Source organism: Cryptotermes secundus, unplaced genomic scaffold (assembly GCF_002891405.2).
Source record: "Cryptotermes secundus unplaced genomic scaffold, Csec_1.0 scaffold165, whole genome shotgun sequence".
NCBI classification, from domain to species: domain Eukaryota; kingdom Metazoa; phylum Arthropoda; class Insecta; order Blattodea; family Kalotermitidae; genus Cryptotermes; species Cryptotermes secundus.
The window spans coordinates 1,426,429-1,443,270 of NW_019737087.1; the positions used below are offsets into that span (position 1 = coordinate 1,426,429).

The 16,842-nt window shown below is 38.8% G+C and overlaps 1 protein-coding gene across 1 annotated transcript in view; it reads left to right on the top strand.

The window, feature by feature from the left end:
- LOC111870048 (lamin Dm0) overlaps positions 1-16,842 on the top strand; it is a 34,103-nt gene that overhangs the window by 2,966 nt on the left and 14,295 nt on the right. Inside the window, exons 2-3 of the mRNA XM_023862006.2 lie at positions 14,121-14,574; positions 15,483-15,623. Coding sequence (XP_023717774.1) covers positions 14,121-14,574; positions 15,483-15,623 — 595 coding nt within the window. The remainder of the gene's footprint in view (positions 1-14,120; positions 14,575-15,482; positions 15,624-16,842) is intronic.

Consider the following 16,842-nt stretch of genomic DNA (forward strand, 5'->3'; position numbering starts at 1 on the left):
GGCCATTATCTCCGTAACCGTTCAACTTTGGACATAGGTGTTTTGGGTTATATCGGCATACTTTAACATAAGGAACACCCTCCCGAAGTTTGGCACATTCCTCCTGGGACACCCTGTATATAATTAAGCACATGAACAATTTTATCTTATTTGAAAACAGTACCTCTGTTGCGATCCCCTCAGCGAATACATATGCATACTAAAGCAGTGGTTTCCAAACTTTTTGATGTGAAGCTGATGTATTGATTTTAAAGAAATCCTGACTCCCAATTAATTTTATTGTTTATGAGTAACTGATTCATAATTAGCACCTTACCAAAACAGTGAGTAAAAAATAAGTTTTAAAAATGAAATGCTGTACGATTTTATTTGGTGATGAATAATGCCAGTAGACAGTGAGAGCTAATTTGCTACGATTTGTTAGTGTCTGGATTAACAGGTCTTATGATACTGATGGAAGGAATGATTAAATGCAGCTGAAAATAATTGTTTCAGCTGAAGTTGACATTAAAATGTGGTTACTGTGTCATGACTTTATGGCTCCTGAGGGTACCAGTGCCAACTTTATAAACCACAGTGCTAAAGATCACAACCCCCTTCTCATAATTAGTAAGTAGCAGATTTTACTAACCAGCAGAAATAAAATAGTGACCAGGGCGTGAAGCTGACCACTTACCTCCACCTAGTGCCAACATCAAGAAAATGTAGATCTATACCTCCCCCCCCCCCATATCCTTTCATGGCATAATGTTTAATTAGTTAAGCACACGGACAACTTTACCCAAACCACATGCTAATCTCACGATCAGGAAGTAGTGTATACAGGAATCAAACTTTTCAGTGATTTTTCACGTAGCATTCTAAGATGAAGGCATGATATAAAAGCATTTCAGGGATCCTGAGATTATTATCTCTTGTCTCCCACTCTCTAGACAAATTTACTGAATTTGAAATTCTGAAGTATTGTATTTACAAATTTAATAATTGTTTTGCTGTGTATAATCCAGTGTGATCTTGGAGCTTCCCACAAATCATTGAGTGGCTAAGGTGGAAGATTCTGTCACTTCACCTGCCAGTTATACTTTGGAATTTTGTTTGGTAGTGGAATCAAAATCCGGTCTAGAAAACCGAGATTAACGGTTGTGGGAATCCGTTGCGCTCACCACGCGACACCCTCTATCCGCAAAAGTTGGCAATAACTTTGCCGACAAGCAGCAGCCTCTCGGTAGGTATAGTTCACTTGTGGGCTAAAGGGCACGGAGGAGTGGAATCAAAAAGGCTCTAGCCAAACAGGTTACAAATAAAACTTGCCCAAAATAAAGTGATTTTACATTCTTGCCTTATTTCTGTCATATGTATGAAACAAATTTTAATTATTGTATTATAAATTGTGGATAGATCTTAACGTGCTTTCCATTCTCAGATATAAATAGAAAATGTTTGGACATCTGCTGGGTCCAAAATTGTTGTTGGGGTCTGCGGTAGTGTATGGCTTTCCCAAAACAAGAATCTTGATTTTTCGGTTTCAAATGGAGTGGTGACTTAAAGACTATTTATTGTGGCTTCGATTTAGAAAAAAAATGAAGTTAAATAAGAAATTAAAAATAAACTGTGCAGATGATGAAGCTGAAGATTTAAACACCCCTACTTGAATTTCTGCATCCCTTTGAATGTTACATCCCCATTCCTTGGTTAGTCATAGTCTCTGTGTGCCAGATCATGTCAGAAGTGAATTATTTGCCACCATTTTTATCTTTTCCTTCCCGGACAACTTCTTATAAATAATTATCCATAAAACAGCTCTGGTTAAATTTTTGTGTGGGTTGTAGTCGGCTTTTATTAATAATTACATTTGTATGGCTTCGTATTTTTTATTTAGTTATATTAGTAAATACTGCAAATTATTTAGTCAGTTGAAGAAAGTCGTCTTCTGGGTTTTGGCGCCGTGTATTCTTCGTTTTGGCTGACGTTTCTGAGGAACGTATCGCCTCCATCTTAAGAGCAGCTACTGCTCTCTGCATTCACAAACTATTCACCTGCTCTGAAGATGGAGGCGATACGTTCCTCCGAAACGTCAGCCAAAACCCAGAAGACGACTTTCTTCATTGTCATCGCCGTGAAAACCTCAGAACTTACATATTTAGTCAGTTGCCTACAACAAAAGTTAGGGCTTGCAGACAGCAAAACTACATGGTAAATTTATGCCTGATCTTAACTAATTAAGCACTACGCCATTAAGGCTTAAGGGGGAGTGGATGTCTAGATCCACAAATTTTCTTGATCTCAGCATTAGCTATAGGTGAGTCGTCAGCTTCGCGTCCCTGCCGCTTTACCCCCGGTACCCATTGGATAGGAGGTTGGGTGGGCCCCAGAGCCGGCTGGGACAACGAGAAGAGAAAATTCTTGACCCTACCGGGACTCGAACTCCAACCGCTCGGACGTCCAGCCTGTAGCCAGTCGCTATACCGAGTACGCTATGCCGGCTCCTAACAAAAATAAATGGTGTTGAAGTTAATTGAATTACGTATTTGCAATGAAAATTGTGGTAACAATACTAGCAAGAATTTGGGTAATGTTAACCACTTTTGGGAATGCATCTGTTGCGTAAGTTGAGACTGTCTTCACAATTTTTTCAGTTCATATTTGCGTATGTATTTTGTAGTCATATGTGCATATTGTTTAAGTAGTGGCACTCTCGGTATTTATTCCATACTGTATTACAGTAGTTATTCAGCTCCCTTTGAAGGGTCATGCTGACAGCATTAGTCATTGTCCAGAGATACGCCAAGCTGCAGTTAATGAGTTTGTTAACGATGAGTACAGATATCTTAAGCTGCAGATATGCCAATTGGAATTGAAATTTCTTTAGTGAATTTCCACAATTTGCCGGCCTGAATGTCGAGCGGCAGGTCGAGTTTGTGCGGCGTTGAAGCTTTTGAGACGAAAATATGCATTACGTCATGCCACTTCATTGCGTCATTCGTAGAAGATGGCGTCATCGCTGCTTCGGCCGTAATGTCAACAGCTTCATGGTTATAGTTGCGCACTAACCGGCGCGTAGTCGCAAAATGGAATAAATCAGTTGTGGTTACCGTAGGCAAGCGGTAATAGAAAATAGTTATTAAACGCCTGGACAAAGACAAGAGTAGTTGGTTCATTGATTGGGCCCCAGACATAAGGATTGAATTAATTTCATTCCAGGATAGCCTTTTTAGGTCAGTAGAATGAAGTTTTGGGTCGTGTTGATGGAAATGTATCGTGCGCGTTCTGCTTGTCCTTGGCCAAGATACGAAGCCTTCACCCCACCCCACCGACCTGAATTTAACGTTACCTTTTACATAGATTGAATCAGAAACTATTGTTATCTGCAGCTGAGCAACCTATTTTCGCCGTCAGCCTAGAATCGGAAATGTATATCATAAATATTGTGGTTAGCCGTCGAGTGTTCGACAAATGTTCATTTCCTCTAAACATCGTGTAGCATAAACGCGGGTGACAATAATACATATTTGTGCAGGGCTCAGATGTGATAAATATTGGGGAAAAAACGATTTAAGAGTTTTCATTTGTGATTAAATGAGATTGGATTCAGTTTTATCTAACGTGCTGTTGAGTTCTTGCTCGTCATCCCGGTATTCATTAGGCAAATTCCACAGCACTAAGTCCGATGACGGCCATTTCCTTGTACATCATTTAAAATTCAGCGTTTCTAATCATCCTACCGTTTGACGCTATGTAATTCGAATTACAGATGACGCCATGAAGTAAACTATACATAAATAAAAAAATCTCTTTGTCTTAAAAATCGTACACGATAAATAATAGAAAATATAACGACGAATATTTTTATCTTGCTACATAGGATGGTGTCTAATAAAATGGCTTCATTGCCCTAAGAATGTGTGCCTTGTGGTGCAGATACTGCAGAAGCATCTCAGTATACCAGCCAGGATCAATATCGTTGAGTTTTGAATTCATATCCACGCTAGATTCAGCGTGAGAGCTTTCGCTTGCTGTAAATCGGAAGTGTACACACTGTTAGGGGCACGCTCTTCCGGAAATCTTTTGCTGTTGATTACATAATGTCCGTTATCGCCTTTATTACAGTTGCTGCAGCGCCTGTAACCATTAAACCAATGGGAAGGTTGCTCTGAGTACACACGTTTTTGAAATGCGATCATTGCTATTTTGTAATTGACTATTTAGATACAGATGTGTCGTTGCAAAGCCATAAGCACACTGCATTCAAACCAATTTCCCATACATTTGGTCAGATACATGTTGTAACGAATGGTGATTGAGATAAAAGTATATTTTATGCCGTGTGCCAATTTTCTAAACAGTGAACCGTAATGAGAACTTAAATGAATGACATTTAAAAATGACTTTCATTCGCAGCGGGTTAAAATCTTATCGCCCCACCTTGTGGGGCACGCGGTAGCATAGTTGGTTGAGGCGCTATGCTACAAGCCGGAAGTTCGCGGGTTCAAGTCCCGATGAGGTCATTGGATTTTTTCAGTTGACCTAATCCTTCCGGCCGCACTAGGCCCTGGGGTTTACTCAGCCTCTAACAGAAATGAGTACCAGGCATTAAATAATTTTCCTGGGGAGTAAACCGCGTAAGGCTGACAACTTTATCGCCATCTTTGAGCCGATTGTCTAGATAGTGTGGGACCCTCATCGTCTCACAACCCTATGGGCCTTCACGGTCTGGTACAAGGAAATCTTTACTTTACCTTACCTTACCTTGTAGGCACCCCCCCCCAAATCAAAGTAATCGAAATGCGTGCGTTTTGTCTTTGTAATGTAAAAAAAAAAGTATAGAATGCGGTTATTGGAACTGTACAAGCCTTTTGCCGTGTTCTGAGAAACTATGTAGAATAGTAATATTTGATTAAAGATGACAGTTGCTGAGTATCTTATGACCTGTGCTAGTGCCATAATTATTTATATTTGTTACGCAAGCATTCGATGAGAAGTATTTTAAAAGACATTTAACATTTAGCCTTCAGTTTATCAGCCGACTGCTCGTGCTATTTTGCACACTTTTTCCTCCTCAAGTATAATCGAATTGTTGGATCGTACTCTGGTTACGCCATCAGTATTTTGAACCGTTACGCAGCGTTGTGTGACGTCGGTTGAACAGCAACCAGTGAGGTGGGACAATGACCGCGTATACTAGCGACATTCCAGTTAAGTGTTCTTTGTGAGACGTTGTGGTTTTAAGACTTTGCGCCATCTTTTTCTATTTGATAGTGATGCTGTAAAGTTGATAGGAAGGTTCAAAAATGGAAGGTATGTGATTGGGCAACGTCATTTCCCTGTACGAGCCTACTCACCCGCTTAGCGGTGTGTGGGGTCTGCTGCAGCACTCGCACCAGCCGTGGCTTGATCGTTCAGACGCTTAATTTGGCGGGTAAAAGAGGGGGAGGGGCTGGAGCTCGACATATGCTGCCATGAGAAAACATGGCGTCAGTGAGGTAAAGGGATCTGTGTGGCTACGTCATGCTTTGAGTAGGCAACCTTACGGAATGAAAATCATGAATGTTGAACGAGATATCAGGGGTGGCGATTTTAGTATTGAGAACGGAATATAGTATCTTTTCTAATGGAAACGTAATGATGATCATGACACAACCTCGTATGTTTTAGGTAAAGTTTATTGGCTATAACTATGTTGAGCACCGTCTGTGAAGCAGTGGAATAATTTGGTGCTACTCTCTGATGCTTTTGTAGTTCCTTTAATCCCCCTTGCACATTTGTTTTACTGGAAATGGATGAACGAACGATGTGGAGAGTTGGCTTTTCTTGGTATAGATCTACGTGCTTTCGAACCTCATACCTAGGACTCCGTAAGGTTATATTCGCGTGTTGGAATGTTCATTGCAGCACGGGTTTCATATAGTTGTCGTGACCGAACTGCAGTTGCTAAGCAACGATTTGATGAATTAAAAATCCATAATCGGCCAGCAAATATCGAATTTTGCTTCTGATGAAAGTTCAGGTGTGTTGCCACCAAGAACTTTTCTCGGTTCTTATGTGTGTCGTCATTCCTGAGAATAGGCAGATGGATTTTACATTATGGTTTTAATTTGTAGGCATTTGGTACTGTAAACTCTGCATGCCATAGACTCTCACGTCACNTGCTTTTCTTGGTATACATCTACGTGCTTTCGAACTCATACCCAGGACTCCGTAAGGTTATATTCGCGTGTTGGAATGTTCATTGCAGCACGGGTTACATATAGTTGTCGTGACCGAACTGCAGTTGCTAAGCAACGATTTGATGAATGAAAAATCCATAATCGGCCAGCAAATATCGAATTTTGCTTCTGATGAAAGTTCAGGTGTGTTGCCACCAAGAACTTTTCTCGGTTCTTATGTGTGTCGTCATTCCTGAGAATAGGCAGATGGATTTTACATTATGGTTTTAATTTGTAGGCATTTGGTACTGTAAACTCTGCATGCCATAGACTCTCACGTCACGGTGTTTAATGAATGACCATGACGTCATGCAGGGATGAATTATGGGTGACGTCCCCGGTTCTGACTTTTATGCGTCATATGGCGTAATCGCACGTACACGATGAAGTACTTCGTGCTGGTTTTACGTGTATATATTTTTAATCCAAACTTTAGGGAAATTTCAGAGAATTGAGGGCTAATCTTTACAACAAGCACTCGTAGTGCTGTATAGGAAGAAAGTGGAGTTCNAATTCTTGTTAAAGAAGCCAATTGTTGCTGTCATCAGTTCTGTGCTGCTGAGTGTGATGACCCATGTTCCTCTTTCATATCTTGGTTCTAAACGTGGGCCGCAGCCAACATGATGCACTGAAAGAAGACCAGAAGGTCTAGGGACTCATCCTGCCATGAACACTTGTGTTCTGGTACCATATAGCATAATAGATTTTTTTCATATCCTCCCATATTTACATTTGGAAGACGGATGCTTCTGACAGGAATGGAGAACTGTATAAGAAGGGTTTTAAATTATTTGAAGCAGGATTCATCAAAGTATGCAGTGCTATTAAGCAGTTTGCAATCTATGAATTAATTGTAAAATTGAAGAGCAAAGTTATTTTCCTTCATTTTATTCCAAATGATATGACATAAAGTATACAAATTATGTGAATTATTGGTGTATGCCTGTGACACAAGGAAGGAAGATAGGTTAATTTTCTGCTGAGTTGTCTCATCTAGAGGCAAGGAAACTTAAGTCACTTGTCTATCATTGAAACCAAAAGAAGGTTTGTTGTGTGCAGCCTGAGGAAAAAGAGATCAGTCAGCTCATACTTAGGGGCATAATGTCACATTTTGTGCGTCTTTGTGTTTTGAGGACTTACATGAAGCAGACATTTAGCAAAGTGTGGAACAGTATTGAGTGATTACCCAAAAGAAAAAAAAAAGACATTTTCAGTTTCCATAGATTCACTGCAAATGATGCTAGTCAAGTTCAACTGAACAACAAATTTAGTATACTGACAGAAAATGTATTGGAAGTTGGTCTGTAAACCCCAGTTCTGTTGAAGCATAAAGGCAAGGAACTAAAACCATTCACAGTGAAGAAATAGAATAATAAAAACAAGAAAGATCTTATTACTGGAAAGCAGTCATGACTGGGGAATGGTCCCCTTGCTTAAAGAAAACCTGGGAACTAAATTTGACATGTAGTATTTTAAACCCAAATTCTTCTCCTGTAAAGGATGTTGATATGAGGAAACTTGGTAAACGCCTTACCAAGCAGGATCATATTGTAGTGGGAGGGCCAGGAAACAGCCTGGAGAGGAACTGTTATTATTCAGTTGAAAATGATCTCAACTTCATTGCAGACAGGACATGAAACACTGGTGTGGGATTTGTCAGCCTCTTCGAGAGGCAATGACAAGCCATAGATTAATGGAAGGGGTAAGAGCATGAATCTACAGCATAATCGGGCCCTAATGAGGCATGATATGTCTTATATACATTGCTGTTATTGACACAACATCTGTTGTGAGGGAAGATAACACTACAGATGGCCTGCACCTAAACTCTCAAGGGAAGAAAAGGCTCACACAACTTGTTACCAAGAGGCTTGTTGATGATCGTGCATCAGGTATAAGCAGTACAAGTATTCCTGTTCTAACCCATGCTATAACTTCTTTTTTAGATTGAATTCAAAAGCACAGATGTACAATATATATAAAATAANCAGTATTTGACCAGAATGCCATAGGACTGAGAAGAAAAAGTGATGAATTAATACATTCTTGAAGTAGACAACATAAACCCTCACATATAATATTTAAGTGAGCATCACATGGCTGAACAGGAGCTGCTTCACCTCACAGTGAATGATTACCTATTCTGCTCCAGCTTTTTCCAAACAGCCTGGTGAGGGCATGTGTGTGTATACTGTTGTGAAGACAAATCAGCAATGCAGTAAAATTGATATTTATCATCACTGTAAGGAGCAGGATTTTGAAATCTGTGCAATCCAGTTAGTAACTAAAATAATCTAATTATATTAAGCTTGTATAGAGCTCGTTCAGGAGATGGTAATAAATTTCTAAGGTGACCAGATGCAAGTTGAAACACCTGTGCAATACAAAGTCTGCATTTATAATCTGAGGAGACATAAACATAAACTATTGAAATGGAAGTAAACAGAAAAAATAAGGAAACTCTATAATAAAGTCATACAATGTGTCACACACACTGTGAATTTTGCAACAAGAATTCAAAATTCCTCAAGTACAGTCATTGATAATATGTTTATAAATAGTGCAAATCTCCTATAGTAAACAAACTCTCAGATCAAGATGTTCAGTTTCTTACAATAAATAATATTTCTTCAAAAGTAAATTTAATACCCTTGAAACAGAGAACTAGAAAAGTAAATAGTGAGACCATTGCTCATTTTCAATATCTGTTGGAAAATAAAATATGGGAACATGTTTTAAAGATTAAGGATACATAATATAAGTTTAACTCTTCTTTATATAATTTCTCTAAATATCTTTGAAGCTGGTTTTCATATTCGGAATGAAATTGTACATACGTGTAGAATAAAAATGATTCCATGTTGCATGTTGGTGGAATATTCAGTGGTTTGGCAAAAGCTTTTGACTGTGTAATTAACATCCTTTGGCATTCAAGGAGCAAGAGCAGGTTGGTTCAGATCGTACCTAACAGAGAAAACAAAAGATTTAACTAAAGTTATCAAATTTATCCAAAGTACATACTTAAACTGAGGAACAACAAGGCATGAAGTTCCACAAGGGTCAATTTTAGGCCCTTTGTTTTTCATAATTCATATAAATTACCTGCCTTCACCTCCTACATAAACAACTCATCAATACCCATAATATTTGTGACACTAGTGTAATAATTTTGACCGCCTCTGTGGTCTAGTGGTCAGAGTTTCTGGCTACAGATCCAGAGGTCCCGGGTTCGATTCCCCCTGTCTGGAACAGGGTCCTTTCTACCGCATGAGGATAATTGAGAAGCTATTTCAAGGAAATAGTGACTCTGGTCTAGAAAACTGAGATTAATGGCAGTGGGGACCTGTTGCACTGCCCACGTGACACTCTCTATCTGCAAAAGTTGGCACTAATTCGCCTACAAGCGGCGGTCGGTATAGTTCGCTTTTGGACTATAGGTCATGGAGTGTCATAATTTCTGCTAAAATTTAGATGATATTCTGCATACTATCAAATGAGTAAATGGTTGTCTGCAAACAAGCTGTCCCTGAATTTAGGTAAAGCAAATTAATAAAATTTATAACAAAAAAGAAACTCACCACAATATCCATTAAACATTAGATATAACATTAAATGTAAAGAAGAGGCAATAAGCTCAAAATTCCTTGGCTTACATATTGGTAATCATTTAAAGTGGAAGAACTATATCGGTCACTTGATTTGAAAGTATGTATGTTATGCAGTGAGATCTGTGTTGCATATCAGCAATGTTGACACACAAATCAGTTTATTTTGCTTGCTTTCATTCTTAAATGAAGTATTGAATAATCTGGGGTAATTCATATGATAACAAGAAGGTATTTACCATATTTACGCATGTATAGGCCGCACATTTTTTGCCAAAAATTCAAGAGGAAAACTGGGGTGCGGCTTATATTCGAAATATTCAAAATCACACTTCATTTAAAAAAAATTAACGTTGCCAAATTTCGGAATAATTTCTACTCCTGAAATAATATTCCAAGAAAATTATTTTTTCTATAATTTCTGTCTGAAAATTGTGCTGCGGCCTATACACGCACGCGGCCTATACATGCGTAAATACGGTATATTGCAAAAGAATTGTTAGAATCATGATGAGTTTCAGATCCTGTAATTCTAGAAGAGATCATAACTCTTCCATGTAAATATATATTTTCATTAATAATCTTCATTGCATATGAAGAAGAGCATTTTCAGATCACTGCAGATGTACACAATGTTAACACAAGCACTGTCTTAATAAACCATCTGCTAACCTCTCATGATTTTAGAATAGCACATATGCTTGGCTCAAAATTCTCAATAATCTGCCATCAGATCTCGAAAATCTTGTGAATGAAAAAACACAATTTAAAATATCACTAAAACAATACTTAACACGCGCTCATTCTTCTTTGTTGATGAATATTTATTGTTAAAAAAATGACACGTCCATCTAAAGGCTGTGTAATTAGCAGAAATTCACAGGATTGTTGTGTTTTTTAATAGCCTTGTGTGTATCCACTGTGTTTTCTTGGGTTTCCTATGTGAAAACTTCAGTTGTACTGTACATATGTTTTTGTACTTATGTGACATATTCGACATCCTACAGTCATTTTGACTAACTTCGTATCAAGGGAATGCAATGTAATGTAATATAATATAATTTTGCCTGTGGGTCTCTGTGGGTGTGAAACTTGGTCTCTGACATTAAGGGAACAACAGACTGTTGATGTTTGTGAACAGGGTGCTGAGGAGAATATTTGGACTGAAGAGTGAAGATGTGACAGGAGGTTGGAGAAAGCTGCATAATGAGGAGCTTCATAACTTGTACTCTGTTGAATATAATTAGACTGATCAAGTGAGGGAGGATGGTATGGGCAGGGCATGTAGCATAAATGAGAAGATTGATACATTTAGGATTTTGGTTGGGAAGCTAAAAGGAAAGAGACCACTAGGATGACCAAGACATAGGTGGTTGGATAATATTAAAATGGATCATAGAGTAATAGGATGGAGTGATATTGACTCGAATGATGTGGCTGAGGATAGGGACCAGTTGGGAGGGCTCTTGTGAACACCGTAATGCACCTTCAGGTTCCGTGAAATGTTGGGAAGTTCTTGAGCAGCTGCACAATTTGCGGCTTCCCAAGAAGTGCTCATCTTCATGGAGTTTGCAATGGCTTCACTATTTGAGCATTAATACATTGCGTTAATATGATTTATGTTGTAGGTCATGAATGAATGAGAAATCTTTTGTTTGAGTATGTTTTGTCTGTGCTGTAAGTCTGTTAAGTATAGTATACTATGTAAAGGAAACAGTTTATGATTGATTCTTTGTGGGGTGGGGGTCATGTTATTTATGGGAAACACTGTATTGTGTGAACTTTGGTGTATCAGTTGATAACATATGGGACTGGAGAGGAGACTGGGTGAACACATTTGAAGTTAGTAGTATGGAAACTTGTACAGAAAATGATTACTTCCCATTAAATTCTTGGTGTGTGTTATATTGGTATTTGTATGGTATCTGTTGGGTCTTGCGATAAGTAGATTTCACTTGCCTCTCAGTCTGCTCGGCCTCTGTTATCACACTGTGAATGAATGAATAAAGCATTGTGAAATAGATTGAGCTTATCTAAAGTAAGTTTTAATTACTCTTTCTGCATTGTTCCTCATGACCACCTTGAAAGTGTAAGGTAGTCTGTCAGTCTCTATGGAATGCATCCTGTTGCATGATCAAACTAATCAATTATCATGTTCATCTAATGCAACACAGAGAATGTATAACATTCAATTTCAATAAAACAAATTGAATGTTAAACATCCATGTTGCATTAGACAGAACATGATAATTGATTAGTCTGTCGCAGTGTTTCTTATTTTAATATGCCCTTCCCAAAGGTAATATTTGAAATTCCAAATCGATTAATTCAAAATCAAGACTCCCCCAAAATATTGTAGGGTCTATTATCCATATTGGTTATGAGTGAAAGGTATGAGGTGGTATCGGAAAGTTCCCAGACTGTTAATGTTGTCACTGCCTGTGTGAAAGAAGGTGAGAGCAGAGGCCAAGATCACACTTCTGAAAGCCTATTGCATCAGTCTACCACGTGACACCACACTGTGAACACGCATTATTTTTCCACAAGTGCTTTTTCGACTTCGTGTTTCGTTTTGTCTACGATGGATGGCAAAATCAAGCAGCGCATCTGCATCAAGTTTCACTAGAAGCTCTGTAAATCTACTGAAACCCCTGAAATGCTTCATGAGGCTTTTGAAGAAATATTTTAAGCTGGACAGCAGTCTTTGAATGTCATTAATGTTTTAAGGCTGGTTGAGTGTCAGTTGAAGATGATGAACATTCAGGGGGACCAAGCACCAGCAAAATGACAGAAAATGTTGAAAAAATATGAGATCTCATCCATGAAGACTGTCAGTGAACAAGTCATCAACTCACAGACACCATGGGAAACAGTTATGGAGTTTGTCTGGTGATCTTAACAGAAAATTTGAACATATGCCACATTACTCCATCACGACAATGTTCCCACCCACACGTCCCTGAAAACCACAGAGTTTGTGACTGACGACAACATGGTTATCATTCCCCATCCTCGCTACTCACCACACTTAGCCCCCTGTGATTATGCTTTGTTCCCCAAATTAAAAATAAAACTGAAGGGACGTCATTTGGATACAGTATCTGACATCCAAAGGGAATCACAAGCGACACTTGACAGCATTAAGGAAAATGACTTCCGTTGTGCTTCGGAAGCATGGAAAAAAACGATGGGATCACTGTATATGTTCCCAAGGAGACTGTTTTGAAAGAGATGTCAACCAAAATTGAGTAAATGAAGCCAGCATTTCTTTTTTGAGCTAGTCTGGGAACATTCCAATATTAATTTTTACACTTCTTCCTCATACTCCTGTTTGAAATCTCATTGTATGCTGTTTTTATTTTTTTCTGTCATTTGAAAGGAATTATCTATTGAAACTTTACTTCTCTATAAATGTACTCTTTGGAAAATGTGCTGTACAAGGTGTGGCAATAAAGAAACCGGATTCATGCTCTAACCCTTTATTAAAAAAAAATCAGACAGTCGAAATGTTATCCCCTTCAATGTAGTCCCCTCCCCGATCCCTACACCGCTCCATGCGAATTTTCCACTGTTGGAAGCAGTGCTGCAGGTCATCTTGTGTTATGCTCTTCAAGAGTTGCGTCGCTTTTGCTTTCACTGCATCCACGGACTCGAACCTGGTCCCTTTCAGCGCAGACTTGATTTTTGGGAAGAGAAAAAAGTCGCACGGTGCTAGGTCCGGAGAATACGGTGGATGTTCCATCACTGGAATGTTGTTTTTTGNCATGTATTTTATCTTTCAATAAATTACATTAGCACCAACATGCTGAAGAGTACTTGGAGTCAAGTCTTGTATATTTATTTACATGAAAGAATTTGTGTGTTCTATTCAGAGACACTCATCAAAGATTAGGCCTACTTGTAGCAGGTTTAATTGTACAACTGATTCCATGGTGCAGTGTTTTTAAGCGGTCAGTTTATAGTTATTCACCTGATTAATAAGTTTTATAATGAAATCCGAAATCATAACAGCACACCTGTGGAGCCTATCCTTAGATGCTGTTGACTAGTTCACAACACTTCAGCGGTATTAGTATGATTCTCAAAATAAACTGTGATTATGCCTTGTAATACTGTAGCATTAAATTATAGGTCATTGCAATATAGGTGCAGTGTGTTTTCTGCAATGTGGAAACTGTAATTTAGATGGATATCAGGCTCCAAAGGAATAAGGGCACTTACAGAATAGATCTTCATGTTGAACATCACCTAGTTCAGTGCCTTCTGTTTATATCTTTAAAGTTACATTCCATACCAATGGTGTATGTTACAGATTGGACAAAAAGACGAAGGATCTGGGGATTGCAGAGAAGAGTCTGTCCCTGTATGAGTCGCGGGTGTCAGACCTGAGTGCCAAGTATAACCAGGCAGTAGCAGACCGCAAGAAAAGTACTGATGACTTGAAAGATCTGGAGAAAGAGTGTGAGAAATTGCGCAAGCAAGTGGAAGAGTTGCGTAAGCATTTGGAAGACGAGACCCTTGCAAGAATAGACTTAGAGAACAACTTGCAAAGTCTCCGGGAAGAATTGAGTTTCAAGGAACAGGTGTACAACCAGGAGCTGACTGAAACTCGCACGCGACGTCAGGTGGAAATTAGTGAAATTGATGGACGTCTCACAGAACAGTATGAGGCGAAGTTGCAGCAGTCTCTTCAGGAACTGAGAGATCAATATGAGGCACAAATGAGAGCTAATAGAGAAGAAATTGAATTGCTGTATGAAAACAAGGTAGGTGAAATTCTGTTATGGCATGTTTTTGGATGTATAGTAGTAAATATGAAATTAGGCGAAATATTCAGACATAAATATTAAATGTTGAGGAAAGCTAATGTGAGATTTGAAGTTATTAAAGGGAACATGATGAGTTTGCTGCTGATTAATGCAGCATGTGCTGTTTAGTAATGTTAGTCAATACTGCGCATAATTTTATAGTTGAATTTTCTGAATTTTTTCTGTCTGGAAATTTCAAATTTGATGTAAGTCATGAGACTTGTTGCCCAGTGGGTCGTGATTTAATTTCACTGTTCTGCCAAAACAGCCATGTGGTGAAAGGGTAATTTTTGTATGCCCATGCATACAGAATTTTATTTGTAATGTAATTTGGTTTTGTTATGTTGTTGTGCTGGTAACATGAACCTTTTAACTGAATGTAATATTTCCTGTATTTTTTATTGGTCTGTAATGTTATACTGATGCTATGTTTATATTGAGACTCAGATGCATAACATTTCAATGCTGTTTTCTTATTCTTATATTCTCTGTTGGAAATTTGTTTAGCTTTATGCTGTACTTGCTCCACAGCATAGTGTCAGGAGATAAAAGTTTAGGCAACAAAGTTATGCTGAAATATCAAAATTTCCAGGTGTGTAAGAATTATGGTAACAGTAAGTTTCCTCTGGTAAAATGTGTACATAGAGATGATGTGTGCTGAATTTCCAGCCGAGTCTGACCATGTTAATAACGTCTGTTAGAATTGTCATAAGATTAAACAGTGGTATCAGTCAGATAAGTTTTGGATTTCACTCATAGAAAGTAATTCATTGTGTCCTAATTGAGCACAGTATGAGATGCTGTTAGTTAATGATAATGTTGCTGGTACATACCAGTAGTTATTATATTATTATTTATTTTATCAGATAAAGAACCTTACCAGCCAGGCACAGAGAAACAGTGGTGCTGCTTCCATAGCTGTAGATGAACTGCGGCAAGCACGTTCCCGTCTCGATGCATATAACAGCAAAATTGGGGAGCTTGAATCAGCCAATGCTGCACTTCTAGTAAGTGTCCCTTGGAATTACACTTTGTGTTGTAGATGGGCACACACACAAAATTAGAATTTGCCCTGCCTTGACCCAATAAGACATTTTTAATCATAGGCATTTAAAATTACAAACAGCTAGCATACATTCTTGAACCTATTTAATATGTGGCCAGTTAGTTAACTCCCTGTATCCTTCCGTAGAACAGAATGTTCCTTGAGAAGAAGGTATGCGTGCATACGAGAGAAAGGGAGGGTGGGCCACAATCCAGCCCCTGCACCGTAACCAGCAATCTGTTGTGTTTCCCCTTTAACTCCCTTTTAATCCTACACTTTGAATTAAATTGAGGACTTTATTTGTGGGGGTGTCATAGTAGTCACTTGGTTCCATAAAGAACTGGCCCAAGTGACAAAATCTTAAATGAGGTATGGCTTCACAGTTGCATAGAATATGTGTAGCTGATTCATCTTCTTTCAGGGTCTTTTCACAAGTGGGATCGTCTTATCAGTCCCAGTGTGAACAGATGTCCTTTTAGGTGGCAGTGACCTGTGAACAGTCTTACCATCCATCTTAATTGGTCTCTGTTTAATTCCAACAGATCCTTCGTTATTTTGGCTAAGGACCGTGGTATAAGTCCCTTTGCCTGTTTGAGTCCAGTTTTGGATTCTCATTGTTTTGTGTGGTTTCTGTTCATCCAGTTCCTGGTCACTTTCTTGGCAACTCCAACTGAGATGTTGCAGGCTGGTTCATGTCCTGTGAACGGATGTTCAGATCCTGTTCTTGCCAGTAGATGTGCCGTTTCTTTGCCAGCAGTGCCCTCATGACCTGGTACCCATATTAGTTGAACTCTGTTATGTCTGGCCAGTTGTATGAGGGATTGGTGGCAGTCCCAGACCAGTTTTGAGGTGATCTGGTGTTTGCCTAGTGCTTTGATTGCAGCTTGACTATCTGATGAATATAGATGTCCCTATTCTTATAATTCATATGTAGATTCTCGACTGCACATGCCTTGATGTCATATACTGCTGCCTGGAATACTGTAGTGTACTGCTCAAGGCTAGAACTAAGTTTCCTCCTTGTGCCATGGCAATACACCTGAGCTCCGATGCCTTTTTTTTTTGTGTGTGTGTGTGTCTTGAAACCATCTGTATACCAAGTTAGTCCCCCCTTTCTATCGGGCTGAAACCCTTTCTTCCATTTCACTTCTATCAGGGAATCTGATCATGAAGGGTTTATC